The sequence below is a fragment of the Tachyglossus aculeatus genome, chromosome 10 (genome assembly GCF_015852505.1).
Source record: "Tachyglossus aculeatus isolate mTacAcu1 chromosome 10, mTacAcu1.pri, whole genome shotgun sequence".
Classification (NCBI taxonomy): Eukaryota; Metazoa; Chordata; class Mammalia; order Monotremata; family Tachyglossidae; genus Tachyglossus; species Tachyglossus aculeatus.
In genome coordinates, this window is record NC_052075.1 from 27,446,155 (window position 1) to 27,468,301 (window position 22,147).

At 44.3% G+C, this 22,147-nt stretch overlaps 1 protein-coding gene across 1 annotated transcript in view; it reads right to left on the reverse strand.

Annotated features, from left to right (window-relative positions):
* The window catches only part of SUCLG1 (succinate-CoA ligase GDP/ADP-forming subunit alpha), a 31,208-nt gene extending 13,187 nt beyond the window's left edge, over positions 1-18,021 (reverse strand). Inside the window, exons 1-5 of the mRNA XM_038752825.1 lie at positions 17,925-18,021; positions 8,633-8,736; positions 4,539-4,655; positions 1,610-1,822; positions 1,409-1,466 (exon numbers count right to left, since the gene is read on the reverse strand). Of these exons, the coding sequence (XP_038608753.1) occupies positions 1,409-1,466; positions 1,610-1,822; positions 4,539-4,655; positions 8,633-8,736; positions 17,925-17,982 (550 nt within the window). The 5' untranslated portion in view covers positions 17,983-18,021. The remainder of the gene's footprint in view (positions 1-1,408; positions 1,467-1,609; positions 1,823-4,538; positions 4,656-8,632; positions 8,737-17,924) is intronic.
* Between the last annotated feature and the right edge of the window lie 4,126 nt (positions 18,022-22,147).

The window sequence follows — 22,147 nt, forward strand, 5'->3', positions numbered from 1 at the left end:
GCCCACTTCGCTTCTCTAATGACAACTTACTCACCACCAATCTCAATCTCAAAATAGATTCAATCTCAAAACCTCAATCTCACCACCAACCTCTCGCCCACGTCCTGTCTCTGGCTTGGAATGCCCTCTCGTCATATCCAACAATAACTCTCCCCATCTTCAGGGCCTCTTTAAAGGCACATCTCCTTCAAGAGGCCTTTCCTGACTAAGCCCTCATTTCCCCTTTCCCCACTTCCTTCTAAGTCACTCTGATTTGCTCCCTTTATTCACACTTCCTCAGCCCCACAGCACTTATAAACATATCTGTAATTTATGTGTTTATATTAATGTCTGTCTCCCTCTCTAGACTGAAAGCTCACTGTGGACAGGGAATGTGTCTACCAACTCTGTTGTATTGTACTCTCCCAAGCGCTTAGTACAGTGTTTTGCACACAGTAAGCCTCAATAAATAAGACTGATCAATCCCCATTTTACAGATGACACACAGAAGTGACTTGCCCAAGGTTACAGAGCAGATACATGGCAGAGATGAGATGACAACTCAGGAACTTCTTACTCCCAGACCCACGCTCTATCCACTAAGCCACGCGACTCCAATGAAAGAGAAAAGAGGAGAAGAAACCCAGAATTAAGTTTTCAAATTTCATTCAGCCCTGATTTCCCATTTTTCCATGGTGAAAGGAAAGGAAGGGCGGAAGGGGAAGAGAAGTGTGTGCTTGAAAGTGTAAGGGTGTGTCCCTTTGTTGCAATGTGAGGGAAACAGAATTCAGCTAAAGAAAAATCAGACTCCCTCTCTATAACTTCCACTAGCCACCCTCTTCACCCTGCTGTTACTTTTCTTCACCCCGCAATGAGGGCTGAGAGTGACAAGACTCCAGATGCTTTTTTTTAAACAACCGATGTGTTCAGTATGAGTAAAAGAGGAACTTTCAAGAGTGCGTTTTTGAAAAATGACTCTACAATTCACAGCTTTTACAAATTCACAGTCCTTCCTATCTGTCAAACTTAGAGATTTTACTGTATAAGGAGGAAGTCACTGCTACTGACCTTTCCCAGGGCCGAAACCTCTTACTGACTCTCAACTCACATTAAGAAAAAGGGCTTGGAAAACTACATTTCTTCCTGGATTTGGAGACACTCTTCCTTTTCTTTCCATGTCCGGTGTTATTTAACTCATGACATGGAAATGATAAAGCATCTGTTTTAATGCATGCTTCTTCAATGCCGATTCTGTTTTTCTGAGTCACTGCCATTTTTGGTTGAACCTTCTGTTCTTACCCCAGTAGTTGAAAAATTTACAGTGGTTATATCTTTCTGCATGTGCCATCTGAGCTTTTATGACAAAGTCTCTGTTTTCCATACAGTGAACAAATGAACGCTGAACGGAATGTTAGTGCTCAACACTTACCAATTCTTCCTTTCTTGTGAATGTGGCCAGGCATGATGCCGATTTTGCATTCTCCAGGCTTAAGGAAAGTAAATTAGAAGCATAGATTTTTTTAAAGGCTTTAAAAAAAAAATCTCAGAACACTACACACAGATGACCCGAAAACGTACGGCTTCAATGTGTGGCTAAGCACAAGGAAAGGCCACTTTTTAACTCACTTACATTGATAACTCCGGGGCAATTGGGACCAACTAGCCTTGTCTTGCTCTGTCGGGTTAGGGAGTGTTTCACTCGCACCATGTCCTGCTGCGGAATCCCTTCAGTAATGCACACTACTAGAGGGATTTCTGCTTCCACCGCTTCGTTGATTGCAGCGGCAGCAAATGGGGGAGGAACATAGATTACAGACGCAGTAGCTCCTGTTTGTTCTTTGGCCTAAAACAATAACCATGATACTTTCATTAGAGAGTGAGAAACATCACAAAATACATTAGGTCCCCAAATCTCGGAGGCCACCAAAGAACAAGGCCCTTCTTTTTCCTCCCTCCCAAATTGCCACCAACCAACACCACCGAGAAATAGAGGTGCAGGGCTCAGCGTCGCTCTAACCTTATATAATAATTTATGCTCCCTCGTTGCCTGTGGTTTCCACTTCCAGGGATGGATAAGGCAACATTTCCTAAGTCAACACTGAGAGTGACAAGACTCCAGATGCTGTTTTAAACAATTGATGTGTTCACTATGAGTAAAAGAGGAACTTTCCAAAGAGTGCGTTTTTGAATAATAATAATAATAATGGCATGTTAAGCGCTATGTGCAAAGCACTGTTCTAAGCGCTGGGGGTGATACAAGGTGATCAGGTTGTCCCACATGGGGCTCACAATCTTAATTCCCATTTTACAGATGAGAACTGAGGCTCAGAGAAGTTAAGTGACTTGCCCAAGGTCACACAGTAGACATGTGGCAGAGCCGGAGTTCGAACCCATGACCTCGGACTCCCAAGCCCGGGCTCTTTCCACTGAGCCATGCTGCTTCTCTAAATGACTATAATTCAGTTTTTACTAATTTAGGCAGTCCAAACATTGGTTTGGTAACATTTTGAACACTTAACAAGGCTTACCCTAAAATAACTGAAACAAAGGTTTTAGAGACTCCAAATTAATATTTTACAGGCCTGTGGCCTTAAGAACATAATTCTAAAAAGTGACAGTGTAATTATATCAGTTAATTTGAGAAATATCTCAACATCATCATGCAAAAAATTTTGAAAATGGTCATGGCCCTTGCTGACTGCACCAAATGGTAAAGGAACAATGGCAATCACACCTACACAATATAACTGGTGATGCTTTCGTGATCATTTCAATCACAGAAAAATTAAATGCAGAATATTTCAAGGTATCTTTAAAAGAAGGCACTTTTTTCAGTACTTTCTTGGGCTAAGCATCGTTTGTTCATTAAATTGTAAGCTCCTTTTGGACTGAGGCTGTATCTCCTTAAGAACATAATTCTAAAAAGTGACAGTGTAATTATATCAGTTAATTTGAGAAATATCTCAACATCATCATGCAAAAAATTTTGAAAATGGTCATGGCCCTTGCTGACTGCACCAAATGGTAAAGGAACAATGGCAATCACACCTACACAATATAACTGGTGATGCTTTCGTGATCATTTCAATCACAGAAAAATTAAATGCAGAATATTTCAAGGTATCTTTAAAAGAAGGCACTTTTTTCAGTACTTTCTTGGGCTAAGCATCGTTTGTTCATTAAATTGTAAGCTCCTTTTGGACTGAGGCTGTATCTCCTTAAGAACATAATTCTAAAAAGTGACAGTGTAATTATATCAGTTAATTTGAGAAATATCTCAACATCATCATGCAAAAAATTTTGAAAATGGTCATGGCCCTTGCTGACTGCACCAAATGGTAAAGGAACAATGGCAATCACACCTACACAATATAACTGGTGATGCTTTCATGATCATTTCAATCACAGAAAAATTAAATGCAGAATATTTCAAGGTATCTTTAAAATAAGGCACTTTTTTTCAGTACTTTCTTGGGCCAAGCATCGTTCGTGCATTAAATTGTAAGCTCCTTTTGGACTGAGGATGTACCTCCTATTTCTTTCATACTCCCCAAGTGCTTAAGACACAGCTCGGTAGCTTAAGACACATGAACTTTCAGAAGATGCTATTATTGATTAATCAACTGAGAAGCACTGCTGCCTGGTGGATAGAGTGTGGGCCTGGGAATCCGAAGGCTCTGGGTTCTAATTCCAGCTCCGCCACTTGTCTGCCATGTGACCTTGGGCAAGTCACTTCACTGGGCCTCAGTTACCTCATCTGTAAAATGGCGATGAAGACTGTGACCCCTATGGAGGACAGGGACTGTGTCCACCGGATTTGCTTACATCCACCCCAGCGCTTAGTACAGTGCCTGCTACATAGTAAGTGCTTAAATACAATAGTAATAACTACTATTATCATTATGACAGTATATAAAATTTGTGAGAGAAACAAGTTTCCCTTCACATCAAATTAGTCACAAACTGAGCCTGTTGATATTATTTTATCTGATTTCCAGTAGGGCTCTTTTGAATATCAAAACCAGGCAGATCATCCCTAGAAGGAGTTGGGGGGTGGAGAAAAATGAGACTGTTGTGGGCAGGGAATATGTTTTATCCTGTATTCTCCCAAGCGCACAGGGTAAGTGCTCAATAAATACGACTGACAGGAAAAAAATAAGAAAGTTAGGCTCTGCTAGAGATTGTTAGATTGGACAAGTTTGACCATGATGAAAGGAGCTGCCCTAGAGAAACTACTTTGGACTACCACCTGTTTCCATCAGACAACCCTTCCTACTGTACACAGAGTGCTATCCTGAATCATAATCACCCTGAAAAGAATGTTTCTTACTCAACTCTCAGCTGCATAGGGCACAGGCTGGCAATACACACCACAAGAAGCAGAAGGCATAAACACCACAAACTTCTATTAGGTACTTTTAGGGCAGAAATTATATTCTGAACCTGGACTCTTGGTCGTGGACTTTTACCGACCAGTGTTTCTTTCCCAAAGTAAATAACAGCAAGGCTGACTTCCTCCTCCCTCTGGTCCCCGACCGGGCCCAGCAGCTATGGATTACCTCCTTCACGGTGTTAAACACCGGGAGACCCAGATGAGTCTTGCCTCCCTTCCCTGGAGAAGTTCCTCCGACTAAATTGGTACCATACTCCAACGCCTGCTGGCTGTGAAAGGTGCCCTGGGGAAAAAAAGAAAAAAAGCACAAAAAAACTTGAAAAAGGCGAACTGAGAAGACTAAACAGACCCTGCGGGCAAAATCTATTCTGATTCATTCTCACGTACAAACTGGAAAATCTATATCTGTCCCTAAATGGGGAGTGGTCTGAGAGAAAGAACAGCTCCAAAGAAAGCACAAGGGGAAGAGAATGAGCAGGTTAGGACAGATTGACAGATCAACTGAACAGCACAGCAGTTTAAGACTTACTAATAGACTGTACGCTCCTCATGGGCAGGGGAAGTGTCCACTAATTCTGTTGTACTGTACTTTCTCAATAATAATAATAACAATAATAATAATGGTATTTGTTAAGCACTTACTATGTGCAAAGCACTGTTCTAAGCGCTGGGGAGGTTACAAGGTGATCAGGTTGTCCCATGGGGGGGCTCACAGTTTTAATCCCCATTTTACAGATGAGGTAACTGAGGCCCAGAGAAGTTAAGTGATTTGCCCAAAGTCACACAGCTGACAAGTGGCGGAGCCGGGACTTGAACCCATGACCTCTGACGCCAAAGTCCGGGCTCTTTTCCACTGAGCCATGCTACTTCTCTTGCAAGCACCTAGTACAGTGCTCAGCAGATAGTCAGTGCTCAATACCATTGACTGATAGGTAGAGAAAGTCAGGAGGATGATTTGCTACCATCCTACATACTGGAAAAAACAGTCTTTGCCCTGTTGTGATCTTTGTTGGTTTGGCTGAGATTAACTTCTCCCAGAATCACAAAATGGATTTTTAAAGTACTAAGAAGAAGAAAACAGATTCAGATTCAATCACTAACAGGTGTAGAAACTGAATGCAAAAATAAATTCCCATTCTGTATTAAACTAAAGAGCTGTTACTTAAGCAATAAAGCTAACAACCATCTTCCATTTTAAGATACTTCATAATTTTTTGCAATACAACTATAGGATGTACACTCAAATAGCACTGTTTTCTTGTCTACCAAAATCCTCTAAGCCAAGAGTATGCATCTATGGAGGCAATGGAGGGGAAGCTACGCACGGGAATGAGCATATGACAACGGCCTGCTGTGTGGTCTAAAGAAGTTGAGGGAGGAGGAAAAGGTACAGAGGGCTGAAAATGAGCAAGAGGAACAGGGGGATGGGGACTGTCAAGACACTGATCTGGTAACCTACTTTTGTCACCAGCAATTGAATTTCCTGGAAGTTTTTCAAGCATCAGTATTACCACTGGGAAAGGATGTTTTTTTTGTTTTCCCTCTATCACCCAATGCACAGTTTTAAGAACAGGCTCACATTTTACAATCCTTCAAAATATTTCAGCAGCTCATAATAAAGAGATATATGGAATGAATGTTGACAGCCACCAATAATTTTCCTGGCTCACCTACCACCAAATTCAATTTTTGTTCACCCAAAAGGGTAGCAATAAGTGAATAAGATAGTGGAAAGAGCATGGGCCTGGGAATCAGAGGACGTGGGATTGGAACACAGGGTTCTAATCCCGGCTCTGCCACTTGTTCTACAGTGGGACCTTGGGCAAGTCACTTCACTTCTCTCTGTGCCTGAGTTACCTCATTTGTAAAATGGGGATTAAGACTGTGAACCCTGTGTGGGACTGGGACTGTGTCCAACATGATTATCTTGTATCTACCCCACCATTCAGCACAGTGCCTGGCACATAGTAAGTTCTTAACAAATACAATTATTCCCTCCGGACTATAAGCTTGAGGGCAGGGAACGTGTCTACCAACTCTGTTATACTGTATTCTCCCAACCACTTAATACAGCGCTCCGCACACAGTAGGCACTCAATAAATGATGGATGGATTTAAGAGTTAATGAACTGAGGTGAAATACGTACCCAGCTGCTCAATAGAAATAAGATCCAAACTTAAAACAAAAGTATTAACCCCATAATAACATAACTGCATTTCCACCTGAATGAGTAAATCCCAGCCAGGACAGCTAAGGACTCAGTTATTTAATATGAGAATGAAATTATGAAGTGAAATTACAGGTAACTTTTCAAATTTAAGTTATAATTATGAATAAATAATTAACCCGGGTTCCACCTAATTTACAGGCAACAGATAAAGCTCCAAAAAGTATCTACCCCATGTAGCCCTGAGGCTTAAAAGAAAGTAAAATTGAGTAGAGAGTTGGGTTAAACACATGACATATGGTAAAACAGGCATGTAACACAATATAACAATAATTATAATGGTACTAGTTAAGCCTTTACTATCACTATTATCAATGGTATTTATTAAGCATTTACTATGTTTAGAATACTGTACTAAGCACTTGGGAGAGTACAAAAATAATACTAATAACGATGGTATTTGTTAAGCGCTTACTATCTGCAAAGCACTGACAGTTGGTAGGCATATTCCCTCCCCATAACAAGTTTACAATCTAAAAGGGCTTACTATGTAGTATAATAATAATTGTGGTATTTGTTAAGCTCTTACTATGTGTCAGGCCCTGTACTAAGCGCTGGGGGGATACAAGGTGGTTGAGTTGGAAACAGTCCTTGTCTCATAAAGGGCAAACAGTCTTAATCCCCATTTTACAGATGAGGTAATAGAGGAGAGAGGTTAAGTGACTTGCCCAAGCTCACACAGCAAACAAGCGGCAGAGCCGGGATGAGAACGCAGGTCCTTTGGCTCCCAGGCCCGTGCTCTATTCACGAGGCCACACTGCTTCTCCGACCAGCTACGTGACAAACACTGTACTATGTACATTGTACTATTTGACTACAGTGACTGTACTATGCACTGGAGTACGTACAAGTTAATCAGGATGGACACAGTCCCTGTCCCACACAGGGTTCACAGTTACTAGGAGAGAGTAGGATTTAATCCCCATTTCACAGACCGGGTAACTGAGGCACACAGAAGTTAGGTGACTCACCCAAGGTCACCCAGCAGACACTATGGCCGAGCTGGGAATAGAACCCAGGTCCTCTGACTCCAGGCCCTGCTCTTTCCACTTGGCCCCGTTGCTTCTCCAAAATGTATTTCGTGAATTGCTATTTTAAAAATGAGTTGTCGAAAATCCTTCCTCCCACCATCCTCTAGCAACACAGCACCCCCCAGGCAATCTCTTCCCTCTAGACTGTAAGCTTGTTGTGGGCAGGAAACATGTCTACCTACGTGGCTTAGTGGAAAGAGCACGGGCTTGAAAGGCAGAGGTTGGGGGTTCGAATCCAGGCTCTGCCACTTGTCAACTGTGTGACTCTGGGAAAGTCACTTACCTCATCTGTAAAATGAGGATTACGACTGTGAGCCCCAGGTGGGACAACCTGATCATCTTGTATCTACCCCAGCGCTTAGAACAGTGCTCGACACATAGTAAGCACTGAACAAAACCATTATTATTATTAAGCGCTTAACAAATACCATAATTATTATTATTATTACTCAGTTGTACTCTCCCAAGTGCTTAATACAGTGCTCTGTGCACAGAAAGCGCTCTATAAATACTGCTGACTGACTGATCACTACGGTCTGTAACTCACGGTAACGAGGCCCGGAATCTACTATTACCAGTGTCCATTACAGTCTGGAACTAGCTTCTATTTCATTTAAGTGGGCTCACTGTGAATTTGTTTTTTATGCTTCGCAATCACAATACCCAAGTCATTGAAATAAACTTTTTTTTGGACACCAAACATATTTTTGTTGCCATTCACTGAAAGAAGTAGTTTCTTGCATGAGAAATCTCAAAAGTTAAATAACCTGGGATGCTTACAAGTTACTACACTTCAGCCTAAGGATAAAACTTGAAATGGATCATATAGACTGTGGCACCGCCTGAGGTCCGAGGTCCTTCTCTCAGACTGTCACAAATGCTAATAAATGTGACTGAATGAATGCTAAGGGAAACAAGACCGTAAAGCACGTATTCACACCACGGTTTAAGCCGGAATAGTTTATTACTGTACATTACAAGAATGAGTTACTTATGCGTACCTGCTTGCCAGTGAAACCTTGGCAAATAACCTTTGTGGTTTTATTGACGAAGAGATTATTCCGTGAGGCTGTGTAGGAACAGTGCCGAATTCCCTTCTGTTGCACTGAAAAACGCATAAGATAATTACATGTGTTATATCATTTCTTTACTGACCCACATCAAATATCCCAATGGTCACTGCATGAAAACTCATGACTTCGCAAACATGAGGCCCTCCTATGATCTCTCCCTTCACAACATCAACTGCTAAGTGAGAGTCTTCAGGAAAATGGGACAAAAGGTAGCCACTCACGCCACTGGGGTTGTCTCCCTACCTGAATACTACCACCTTGAATTCATAGAGCACCTTCAACAAGCTGGAAAAGTGTTTTTTAAATAATCAGTGCCTCCATCGCACAGCTGAGAACATGATGCCAAACTAACGGAATCACAATACAGCTCTGAAACCACAACAACTGTGGATTTAAATGATCCCTTGAAATCACGTTTCAGAATTTTTTTAAAAATCTATTCTTTCATTGAACTTTCCTCACATTCCTATTTTAAAAGCTACCCCCAAATTGGCTATCCCTCTCATTCTCTCCATTTTTTCTTCCAAACTGACAGCCTACATCCATCTCACACCTGGATCAGAGCAGTCGGAGCTGGTGGCAGCTGGAAAAAACACCCAGAGGCAAACACAGAAAGACAGTATATTCCTGACCAATCCTTCCTTCCTGCGAGGCAAGTTACACTAAAACTTTTCACCCCGCTGCAATGTTTCCTCTGTAGTACCAGAAAAAGACTTCCAAGTTCTTATGTCACTTCATGTTGAAAGGAGGGTGACTGAAGGACCAAAAGCCAGGAAACTTGGGTTCAATCTCAATCATCGGCAAAAAACATGAAGTCATACTCAAGAAAAAAAAAAAAAAGTCTCCCACCACAGTGTTACAAAAATTAAACTGCCAGGACAAGATCAAGGGACTAAGTAGTATCTATTACTATATAGAAACTAATACTACTTATGATTAGCCTTGCCATGTTTCCCTAAGTTCCCTGCTCAACATTCTAGAGCCTAATAAACACCCCTGGTTACTCCAGAGGGCCCCCCAAATTTCAATCCAGTCACACTCCATACTGACCTTTGAATCTGTTTGGTTTTCATTAACTCCTCTCAAAAGTGATTTCACAACTGTTAAATAGTGCAAAGGTAAAGACCTTCCTTCCTAAAAAAGTTGGTGCCTATGTTTTCCTGGATAAAGGCAAATAGAAATTTTATAAAATGCATATAAAGAATCATTAGACTGCGGTGAGCTCCTGGAGGTTTAGGACTTTATGGAGTGTTTCTCTTGTAATTCCCTTCGGCACCCTGTCAAGTGCGGCATTGTACAAAAAAAAATATGAATATACTGTGAATATATTGAATATATGAATATATTATGAGTAAATATACTGTTACCAGAAAGGCAACTGGGTCAGAAAATCAAAAATAAATATTATCAGCCACTACCACCTCAAATTCCACATGACACCTACATAGAAATTTGGGTTTGCTATTGTGGATTAGTGCAGGCCCGATTCTGTCTGAACACCTGAGCTGGCTTCAGTTCAGATCATCCTCAATCGTATTTATTGAGCACTTACTATGTGCAGAGCACTGTACTAAGCGCTTGGGAAGTACAAATTGGCAACATATAGAGACAGTCCCTACCCAACAGTGGGCTCACAGTCTAAAAGGGATGTCAGATGTTCAGATGTCTAGTTGGTTCAGAGAAAGATACTTGCTTAAATTATACCTTCAATTTTAATCAGAAATGGGTACACCTACAGAATATGCTACATAACCCCATGGTCTCATCTGTTCTTTTATACTATATGTTTATATTAAGTAGCTAGCCTGATTGTCCATGAGGCCCCTTTCAAAACTGGGAAAAGTGGAAAAAGAGACACAAAAAGGGTAGGGGTGGAATGTGGGTTGTTCCCCAATGAAGACAGACAGGGGAAAGAACTTAATTCTGGTCTCTCAAAAAACAGGAAAGGGGGCCTCACACTGCAATCTATAAGTGCCACAGCAGGAATATTAAGGGTTAACCCAGAAGAGACTTCCCTCCCTGTAAAAATTAGAATCAAACCAGGTGGCAGCCATCTCCTAAGGGTGGTCTGGGGACGGTCCCACCGGGAAGCAAGCACCCTCCCCAACTGACCACTCGCTGAAATTTTCAGCCCAGTAACTAAAAACCTCCACCTCTCCCTAAAAAGGTGGTACTGGAGTCCTGACCGCCCTCTCAAAGTTCCAGCAGGCAGGCAACGATTAGTGGATGATAATAATTACGGTATTTGTTAAAGCGCTTACTATGTGTCGAGGACTGTTCTAAGCGCTGAGGTAGCTACAAGGTAGTCAGGTTGTCCCACGTGGGGCTCACAGTCTTCATCCCCATTTTCCAGGTGAGGGAACTGAGGCCCAGAGAAGTGAAGTGACTTGCCCAAGGTCACACAGTGGAGCCGGGATTAGAACCCAGGACCTTCTGGGAGTTAGGCCCTAGTTCTAATCCCAGCTCCACTACATGTCTCCTGTGTGACCTTGGGAAAGTCATTTCATTGTGCCTCAGTTACCGCATCTGTAAACTGGGGATACAAGTGTGAGCCCCATGAGGACAGGGACTGTGTCCAACTTGATTAGCTTGTGGCACGTAGTAAGCGCTTAGCAAGTACCATAATTAGTATTATTATTAGATTTATAATTTAAGGCTGCAGACCCAATCAACCCACACAACACGGTGGCTTTGAAGCCCTGGCCAACCAGGGCAACTGGCTGCTCCACCCCTGGCCGGTCTGTGGGGTGGGGGTGAGGTCTCTGCCAAGTCCCCTCCACCCCACACACTCTGATACACACACAGAAGGTTGGCACACGTAAAACACACTGGCACAAACAGCGTGAGAAGCAGGGTGGCCTTGGGGAAAGAGCCCGGGCCTGGGAGTGAGAATGGCCTGGGTTCCGATCCCAGCTCTGCCACTAGCCTGCTGCAAGAACTCGGGTAAGTCACTTCACTTCTTCGTGCCTCAGTTACCTTCTTTGTAAAACAAAGATTAAGACAGCACTTTTGTGAACATCTGTAATTTATATTAGCATCTGTCTCCCCCCGTCTAGACTGTAAGCTCCTTGTGGGCAGGGGATGTATCTGTTTACTGTTATACTGTACTCCTCCAAGCTCTTAGTACATTGGTACACAGTAAGCATTCAAATACAAATGGCTGAGAGCCCCATGTGGGATAATCATCAATCATATTTATTGAGCGCTTACTATGTGCAGAGAACTGTACTAAGCTCTTGGGAAGTACAAATTGGCAACATATAGAGACAGTCCCTACCCAACAGTGGGCTCACAGTCTAAAGGATAATAATAATAATGGCATTTGTTAAGTGCTTACTATGTGCGAAGCACTGTTCTAAGCGCTGGAGGGAATACAAGGTAATCAGGTTGTCCCACTGGGGGCTCACAGTCTTAATCCCCATTTTCCAGAGGAGGGAACTGAGGCACAGAGAAGTGAAGTGACTTGTCCAAAGTCACACAACTGATAAATGTCAGAGCCGGGATTAGAACCCACGATCTCGGCCTCCCAAGCCCGGGCTCCTGCCACTGAGCCACGCTGCTTCTCCAAAGCCAGGGATTCCCAGGCGGTCTCCCATCCAAGTACTAAGCATTCATTCAATCATACTTATTGAGCGCTTACTGTGTGCAGAGCACTGTACTAAGCAGGCCCAACCCTGCCTAGCTTCCGAGATCAGACGCGTTCCTGATTACTTTGTATCTGCCCCACTGCTTAGAACAGTGCCTGGCACATAGTAAGCACTTAACAAGTAGCATAAAACACAAAACACATACACACGCACACATAATGATCCATTTGTGTACCTCTAATGCATGCCTTTATGTCCTCGCTCTATACCCAGAGAAAATTAATGCTACTGCTGATCATTAGGACAATGATGATGGTAGGGACCCAGGCCAGCACACACACCAAATCTGACACCTGTGCAAGGGTGGAAGCATGTGCGCGTGTACATGTACATACACACAAACATAAACAAAAAATAAATAAACAACCCCAGCATGGAGAACACAGAGCATCGGAATTGGGGAGGCAGAGAAGCAGCGTGGCTTGGTGGAAAAAGCATGGGCTTTGGAGTCAGAGGTCATGGGTTCAAATCCTGACTCCGCCAGTTGTCAGCTGTGTGACTGTGGGCAAGTCACTTAACTTCTCTGTGCCTCAGTTACCACATCTGTAAAATGGGGATTAAGACTGTGAGCCCCCTCCGTGGGACAACCTGATCACCTTGTTACCTCCCCAGTGCTTATAATAGTACTTTGCAGATAGTAAGTACTTAATAAATGCCACTATTATTATTACTATATGTAGTGGGAAAGCTGCAGCCCTGGAAATCAGAGGTCCTGGGTTTTAGTCCTGGCTCTGCCACCTGTCTACTGTGTGGCCTTAGACAAGTCACTTAACCTCCTTGTGCTTCAGTTTCCCCATCTGTAAAATGGGGACGATAATACCTGAACCCTACCCTGCAGAGGTGCTGTGGGGAGCAAGTTAAAGTCACTAATGTAAGGTGCTTTGGCAATAAAAGCAACGAACAAAAACTCTAGAGAAGCAGCATGACCTATTAGATCAATCCATCAATCAATCGTATTTATTGAGCGCTTACTGTGTGCAGAGCACTGGACTAAGCGCTTGGGAAGTACAAGTTGGCAACATATAGAGACAGTCCCTACCCAACAGTGGGCTCACAGTCTAAAAGGGGGAGACAGAGAACAAAACCAAACATACTAACAAAATAAAATAGAATAGATATGTACAAGTAAAATAAATAGAGTAATAAATATGTACAAACATATATACATACATACAGGTGCTGTGGGGAAGGGAAGGAGGTAAGATGGGGGGGATGGAGAGGGGGACAAGGGGAATCAATCAATCGTATTTATTGAGCGCTTACTGTGTGCAGAGCATTGAACTAAGCGCTTGGGAAGTACAAGTTGGCAACATAGAGAGACAGTCCCTACCCAACAGTGGGCTCACAGTCTAAAAGGGGGAGACAGAGAACAAAACCAAACATACTTACAAAATAAAATAAATAGAATAGATATGTACAAGTAAAATGAATAGAGTAATAAATACGTACAAACATATATACATATATACAGGTGCTGTGGGGAAGAGAAGGAGGTAAAATGGGGGTGATGGAGAGGGGAAGAGGAAGGAAGGGGCTCAGTCTGGGAAGGCCTCAGTGCAGTGCAATCCTGGGAGACAGAAGGATCTGGGTTCTAATCCTGGCCCCGCCACATGTCTGCTGGGTGACCTTGGACACACAACATTCCTCCTGTCAAGTGGGAGACGAGGGTTCGATTCCCAGACTTGGCGGGGGGGGGGGGGGACGGTAATTTAATTTCTCCCCCTCTAGACTGTAAGCTCAAGGTGGGCAGGCAATATTTCTCTTTATCGTCGTATTGCGCACTCCCAAACTCTTGGCACAGTGCTCTGCACACAGTAAGCGCTCGCTAAATACGACCGAAAGAACGACAAGTCACAATTTCTCTGTGCCTCCGTCACCTCATCTCTAAAACGGGCGTCAAGACTATGAGCCCCATGTGGAACGCGGACTGTGTCCAACCTGATTAGTTTGGATCTACACCAGTGTTTAGTACAGTGACTGCCACATAGTAAGCACTTAACTAAGAGCATAAACAAACAAAAAAAAAAAAATCAGAAAAGACACCAACATGAAGTCAAAGTGCAATAGGGTGAGCCGCACACGGCCCGTACGCCCCGATCTGGGTACTACGTTGGGGGGGATGCTCACACATATACACACACACCCCTGGTCCATATTATACAGGGGGGGGCAAGCTCGTGCGCGCACACATACACAAACACACACACACACACACACACATTTAATCGTATTTACTGAACGCTTGCTGTGTGCAGAGCACTGTGCTAAGCGCTTGGAAAATACTATTCAGCAACAAAGAGAGAAAATCCCTGCCCACAATGGGCTCACAGTCTAGAAAGGGGGAGGCTGACATCAAAACAGGTAGAGAGGCATCAATAGCATCAATATAAATAAAGTACAATTATAGATGTATATAGAGAAAGAGAGAGCAGCATAGCTCAGTGAAAAAAGCCCAGGCTTGGGAGTCAGAGGTTGTGGGTTCCAATCCCGCCCTGCCACTTGTCAGCTGTGAGACTCTGGGCAAGTCACTTCACTTCTCTGTGCCTCAGTGACCCCCATCTGTGAAATGGGGATTAAGATGTGGGCCAACCTGATTACTTTGTATCTACCCCAGCATTTAGAACAGTGCTTGGCACATAGTAAGCGCTTAACAAATACCATCGTTATTATTATTAACCCCTGGGCCTCAGTTACCTCATCTGTAAGGCGGGGATTAAGACTGTGAGCCCCATGAGGGAGAACCTGCTTACCTTGTACCCACACCCAGGGATTAGTACAGTGCGTGGCCCATTCTAAGTGCTTAACAAATGCCATTATTATCATTATTATTATTATTATTATTATGGAGAAGCTGCATGACCAGTGGAAAGAACCTGGGCTTGAGAGTCAGAGGTCGTGGGTTCTAATCCCGGCTCCGCCACTTGTCAGCTGTGGGACTGTGGGCAAGCCACTTCACTTCTCTGTGCCTCAGTGACCTCATCTGTCAAATGGGGATGAAGACCGGGAGCCCCACGTGGGACAACCTAGTCACCTTGTATCTCCCCCAGCGCTTAGAACAGTGCTTGGCACATAGTAAGCCATCGTTGTTATTATTACTATTATATGTATATACATATAATACAATATAAAAAACCATGGCATTTATTAAGCACTTACTATGTGCCACACACTGTTCTAAGCGCTGGGGGGGTTACAAGGTGAACAGGTCGTCCAATGGGGGGGCTCACAGTCTTCATTCCCATTTTACAGATGAGGTAACTGAGGCCCAGAGAAGTTAAGTGACTTGCCCAAAGTCACACAGCTGACAATTGACGGAGCGGGGATTTGAACCCACGACTTTAAGATGTGCCAAGCCCTTTACTAAGTATGGGAGTAGATCCAAGATTGTCAGGTTGGACTTAGTACAGTGGTTTGTACATAGTAAGCGCTCAATAAATATGATAGAATCAATGACACAGTCCATAATTGTAATGGTTTTTACAAAGCAATTTCCCTCCCTCCACACATCCGCCAAGCTAGCTCCCTTCCTCCCTTCAAAGCCCTACTGAGGTCACCTCCTCCAGGAGGCCTTCCCAGACTAAGCCCCCTTTTTCCTCTCCTCCTCCCCCTCCCCACAGCACTTGTATGTATTTTTACAGATTCATTACTTTGCTTGTACATATTCATTATTCTATTTATTTTGTTAATGATGTGCATGTGGCTTTAATTCTACTTGTTCTGACGATTTTGACACCTGTCTACATGTTTTGTTTTGTTGTCTGTTTCCCCCTTCTAGACTGTGAGCCCGTTGTTGGGTAGGGACCGTCTCTATATGTCGCCGACTTGTACTGCCCAAGCGCTTAGTACAGTGCTCTGCACATAGTAAGCGCTCAATAAATACGATTGAATGAATGAATACATCCACCAAAACAAGTAGCGGTGCACACATAAATACACATACACACATACATCCATACATATATACGTGTGCACGTATACATACACGCATGCATACACGCATTTATGCGCGGCTCAGTGGAAAGAGCACGGGCTTTGGAGTCAGAGGTCATGGGTTCAAATCCCAGCTCCGCCAATTGTCAGCTGTGTGACTCTGGGCAAGTCACTTCGCTTCTCCGGGCCTCAGTTAACTCATCTGTCAAATGGGGATGAAGACCGTGAGCCCCCCCATGGGACAACCTGATCACCTTGTAACCTCCCCAGCGCTTAGGACAGTGCTTCGCACATAGTAAGCGCTTAACAAGTACCAACATTATTATTATTATATACACACACCCGGACACATATCTATTCTATTTATTTTGTTAGTATGTTTGGTTTTGTTCTCTGTCTCCCCCTTTTAGACTGTGAGCCCGTTCTTGGGTAGGGACCGTCTCTGTATGTCGCCGACTTGTACTTCCCAAGCGCTTAGTACAGTGCTCTGCACATAGTAAGCGCTCAATAAATACGATTGAATGAATGAATACATCCACCAAAACAAGTAGCGGCGCACACATAAATACATATACACACATACATCCATACATATACACGTGTGCACGTATACACACACGCATGCATATATGCGCGGCTCAGTGGAAAGAGCCCGGGCTTTGGAGTCAGTGGTCATGGGTTCAAATCCCGGCTCCGCCAATTGTCAGCTGTGTGACTCTGGGCAAGTCACAACTTCTCTGGGCCTCAGTTACCTCATCTGTCAAATGGGGATGAAGACCGTGAGCCCCCCCAGGGGACAACCTGATCACCTTGTAACCTCCCCAGCGCTTAGAACAGTGCTTCGCACATAGTAAGCGCTTAAGTACCAACATTATTATTATTATTATATACACACACCGGGAAACATATCTATTCTATTTATTTTGTTAGTATGTTTGGTTTTGTTCTCTGTCTCCCCCTTCTAGACTGTGAGCCCGTTGTTGGGTAGGGACCGTCTCTATATGTTGCCAACTTGTACTTCCCAAGCGCTTAGTACAGTGCTCTGTACACAGTAAGCGCTCAATAAATACAATTGATTGATTGTTATACACACACCCGGACACATATCTATTTAATTTATTTTGTTAGTATGTTTGGTTTTGTTCTCTGTCTCCCCCTTTTAGACTGTGAGCCCACTGGTGGGTAGGGACCGTCTCTAGATGTTGCCAACTTGTACTTCCCAAGCGCTCAGTACAGTGCTCTGCACATAGTAAGCGCTCAATAAATACGATTAATTGATTGATTGATTGATTGCCATTAGTGGCGCACCAGGAAACCGGGGAGGGAAGGAGGCCCGTTGTGGGGTTGCGGCCTTGTCCTCTCCCAAGCGCTTAGCCCAGTGCTCTGCACACGGGAAGCGCTCCATCAATACGATGGAAGGAAATCAATCAATCCATCAATCGTATTTATTAAGTGCTTACTGTGTGCACAGCACTGTACTGAGCGCCGGGGAAGTCCGAGTTGGCGACATACAGAGACGGTCCCTACCCAACAGTGGGCTCACAGTCTAGAAGGGGGAGACAGAGGACAAAATAAAACATATTAAGAAAATAAAATAAATAAAGGGGGAGGGAGGGAGGGAGGCCCGAGCAGGGGCTACTCACGGAGGAAATGGCGAGCGAGGAGCCGGACGACGGCGAGGCCCCCGCCGCCCGCGGCCATGGCGGACGCTGAGGAGGAGGCTGAGGCGGCGCTGAGGGGGCGGGGGGAGGGGCGGTCACTGACCAAGGACACGGGGTCCTCCGCCCAGCGGGCCGCCAGGCAGGGCGGCCGACCACCGCGCCTGATGAGACGGCGGATCTGAGGAGCTTCCCCGGCCCTGGACTTGTCACTGAAGGACGGCCGCCATCCTCCACAGAATGGTGTCGCTCCGATAAAATCCGTCCGCCCCTCCGTCCTCCCGAACGACGGGGTTCTGTTGGCTCGTTTCTACAGGCGGTCCTAGGGGCAGCCCGGACGGGGGGGAAACCCAACGGGACCGCCAGGGCCGCCCTTGGAATGCTGGGAGTTGTAGTTTTCTGCCGCCGACGCCGCGGCCTCCAGGGGGCGGGAGGCAGAAAACTACAACTCCCAGCATTCCAAGGGCGGCCCTGGCGGGCCCGTTGGGTCCCGGTGCCTGCTCCCTATTCCACACCATTTTACCTTTAATAATAATAATAATAATAATTTATAATTATTATATTATATTATAATATTATTATAATAATAAAAATGATGACATTTTTTAAGCGCTTACTGTTCACTCATTCATTCAATCTCAAGCTCATTCATTCAAGCTCTCTTCCTCCCTTCAAGGCCCTACTGAGAGCTCACCTCCTCCAGGAGGCCTTCCCAGACTGAGCCCCTTCCTTTCTCTCATCATCATCATCAATCGTATTGATTGAGCGCTTACTGTGTGCAGAGCACTGGACTAAGCGCTTGGGAAGTACAAGTTGGCAACATATAGAAACAGTCGCTACCCAACAGTGGGCTCTCCCCCTTGTCCCCCTCTCCATCTCCCCATCTTACCTCCCTCCCTTCCCCACAGCACCTGTATATATGTATATATGTTTGTACATATTTATTACTCTATTCATTTTACCTGTACATATCTATTCTATTTATTTTATTTTGTTAGTATGTTTGGTTTTGTTCTCTGTCTCCCCCTTTTAGACCGTAAGCCCACTGTTGGGTAGGGACTGTCTCCATATGTTGCCAACTTGTACTTCCCAAGCGCTTAGTACAGTGCTCTGCACACAGTAAGCGCTCAATTAATATGATTGATGATGATATGTTGCCAACTTGTAATTCCCAAGCGCTTAGTACAGTGCTCTGCACACAGTAAGCGCTCAATAAATACGATCGATTGATTTATTGAGCGCTTATTGAGCCCACTGTTGGGTAGGGACTGTCTCTATATGCTGCCAACTTGTACTTCCCAAGCGCTTAGTACAGTCCTCTGCACACAGTAATCGCTCAATAAATAAGATTGAATGAATGAATGAATGTCTCCCCCTTCTAGACTGTGAGCCCGCTGTTGGGTAGGGACTGTCTCTATATGTTGCCAACTTGTACTTCCCAAGCGCTTAGTACAGTGCTCTGCACACAGTAAGTGCTCAATAAATACGATTGATTGATTGATTGAGCGCTTACTGAGCCCACTGTTGGGTAGGGACCGTCTCTATATGTTGCCAACTTGTACTTCCCAAGCGCTTAGTACAGTCCTCTGCACACAGTAAGCACTCAATAAATATGATTGATTGATTGAATGTGTGCAGAGCACTGGACTAAGCGCTTGGGAAGTACAGGTTGGCAATGTATAGAGACGGTCCCTACCCAACGACGGGCTCACAGTCTAGAAGGGGGAGACGGACAACAAAACAAAACGTGTGGACGGGTGTCAAGTCATCAGAACAAATAGAAGTAAAGCTAGATGCACATCATTAACGAAATAAAATAAATAGAATAGTAAATATGTACGAGAAAAATAGAGTAATAAACCTGTACAAACATATATACAGGTGCTGCGGGGAGGAGAAGGAGGTAGGGCAGGGGGATGGGGAGGGAGAGAGGAAAGAGGGTGTAATAATGATAATGATGACATTTATTAGCGCTTACTATATGCAAAGCACTGTACTAAGCGCTGGGGAAGTTACAAGGTGATGAGCAGCGGCGTAGCTCGGTGGAAAGAGCCCGGGCTTGGGAGTCAGAAATCGTGGGTTCGAATCCCGGCTCCACCAATCGTCAGCTGTGTGACTTTGGGCAAGTCGCTTCACTTCTCTGTGCCCTCAGTTCCCTCCTCTGTAAAAAGGGGATGAAGATTGTGAGCCCCAGGTGGGACAACCTGATCACCCTGTACCCCCCCCAGCGCTTAGAACAGTGCTTTGCACATAGTAAGTGCTTTAACAAATACCATCATTATTATTATTATTAGGTTGTCCCACGTGGGGCTCAATCCCTATTTTACAGATGAGGTAACTGAGGCACAGAGAAGTTAAGTGACTCACCCAAAGTCACACAGCTGACAAGTGGAGGAGCCGGAATTTGAACCCATGACCTCTGACTCCAAAGGCCGTGCTCTTTCCACCGAGCCACGCTGCTGTGGCTCCCTGTCATGTGAGGCCTCTGCCCTCACGGAATTTGCCCTTTCTTCTCCAAGCGCTGATCATGTCCTCTCTGGATTACTGCGTCGTCCTCCCTGACCTCCCTGCCTCCTGTCATTCCCCACTTCTCAGGGATCTCCCAATAATAATAATAAATGAGGGTGGTATTTGTTAAGCGCTCACTGTTCATTCATTCCTTCATTGAGTCGTATTTATTGAGCGCTTACGGCGTGAAGAGCGCTGGACTAAGTACAATTTGGCAACAGATAGAGATGGTCCCTACCCTACAACGGGCTCACAGTTCAGAAGGGGGAGACGGACAACAAAACAAAACATGTAGACAGGTGTCAACAGCATTAAAATAGATAAGTGGAATTGTAGATATATACACATCATTAATAAAACAGTAGCAAATATGTACAAGTAAAATAAATAGAGTAATAAATCTGGACAAATATATACAAGTGCCGTGGGGAGGGGAAGGGGGTAGGGCAGAGGGAGGGAAGGGGGCGACAAATAGAGACAATCCCTGCCCACAATGGGTATGGACTGGTGTAGAGACAGGAATAGTAATAATAATAATAATAACAATAATAATAATAATAATAATAATAATGGCATTTGTTAAGTGCTTACTATGTGCCAAGCGCTGTTCTAAGTACTGGGGGTGATATAAGGTAATCAGGTTGTCCCACAGCCTTCATCCCCATTTGACAGACGAAGTAACTGAGGCACAGAGAAGTTAAGAGACTCGCCCAAAGTCACACAGCTGACCAGAGGCGGAGCCGGGATTAGAACCCATGACCTCTGACTCCCAAGCCCGGGCTCTTGCCACTGAGCTCTGATTTCCATCCAACTCCCCACCAAATGGAAACTCCTTACCATCAGAAGGAGGGAAGCAGCATGGCTTAGTGGCAATAGCATAGGCCTGGGAGTTAGAAGCCCTGGGTTCTAATTCTGCCTCCACCACTTACCTGCTTTGTGTAAATTCAAGTCACTTCGCTTCTCTGTGTATCAGTTCCCTCATCTGCAAAATGGGGATTCAACACTTGTTCTCCTTCCTACTTAATCTGTGAGCCCCGTGAGGGGACTGATTATCCTCTATCTACCCCAGCACTTAATACCTCATATAATAATATTATTATTATTCCCGTCTCTACCCCAGCTTGGCCTATAGTAAATGCTTAACAATTATTATTATTACTATCAGCCTTAAGGCCCTCAGTCAGCTGTCCCTCTCCTACCTTATCTCACTGACTTCCTACCCAGCCTGCGGACTTCAATCCTCTAACACAAACCTGCTCCCTGTACCTTGATTTCAGCGCTTAGTACAGTGCTCTGCACACAGTGAGCGCTCAATAAATACGACTGAATGAATGAATGAATGAATTACTCTATTTTATTTGTACATACTTATTCTATTTATTTTATTTTGTTAATATGTTTTGTTGTCTGTCTCCCCCTTTTAGACTGTGAGCCCGCTGTTGGGTAGGGACCATCTCTATATGTTGCCGACTTGTACTTCCCAAGCGCTTAGTACAGTGCTCTGCACACAGTAAGCGCTCATAAATACAATTGAATGAATGAATCTATCCTGCCCATCAATCCCTCTATCTTAGAACTCCCTCCTTCTTCATACATAACACAACACCATTCTCCCCATCTTCAAAGACCTGCTGAAGTCACACCTCTTCTAAGATGTCTTCCCCAACTAATCCCTCATTTCCCCTACTCTCTCCCAACTG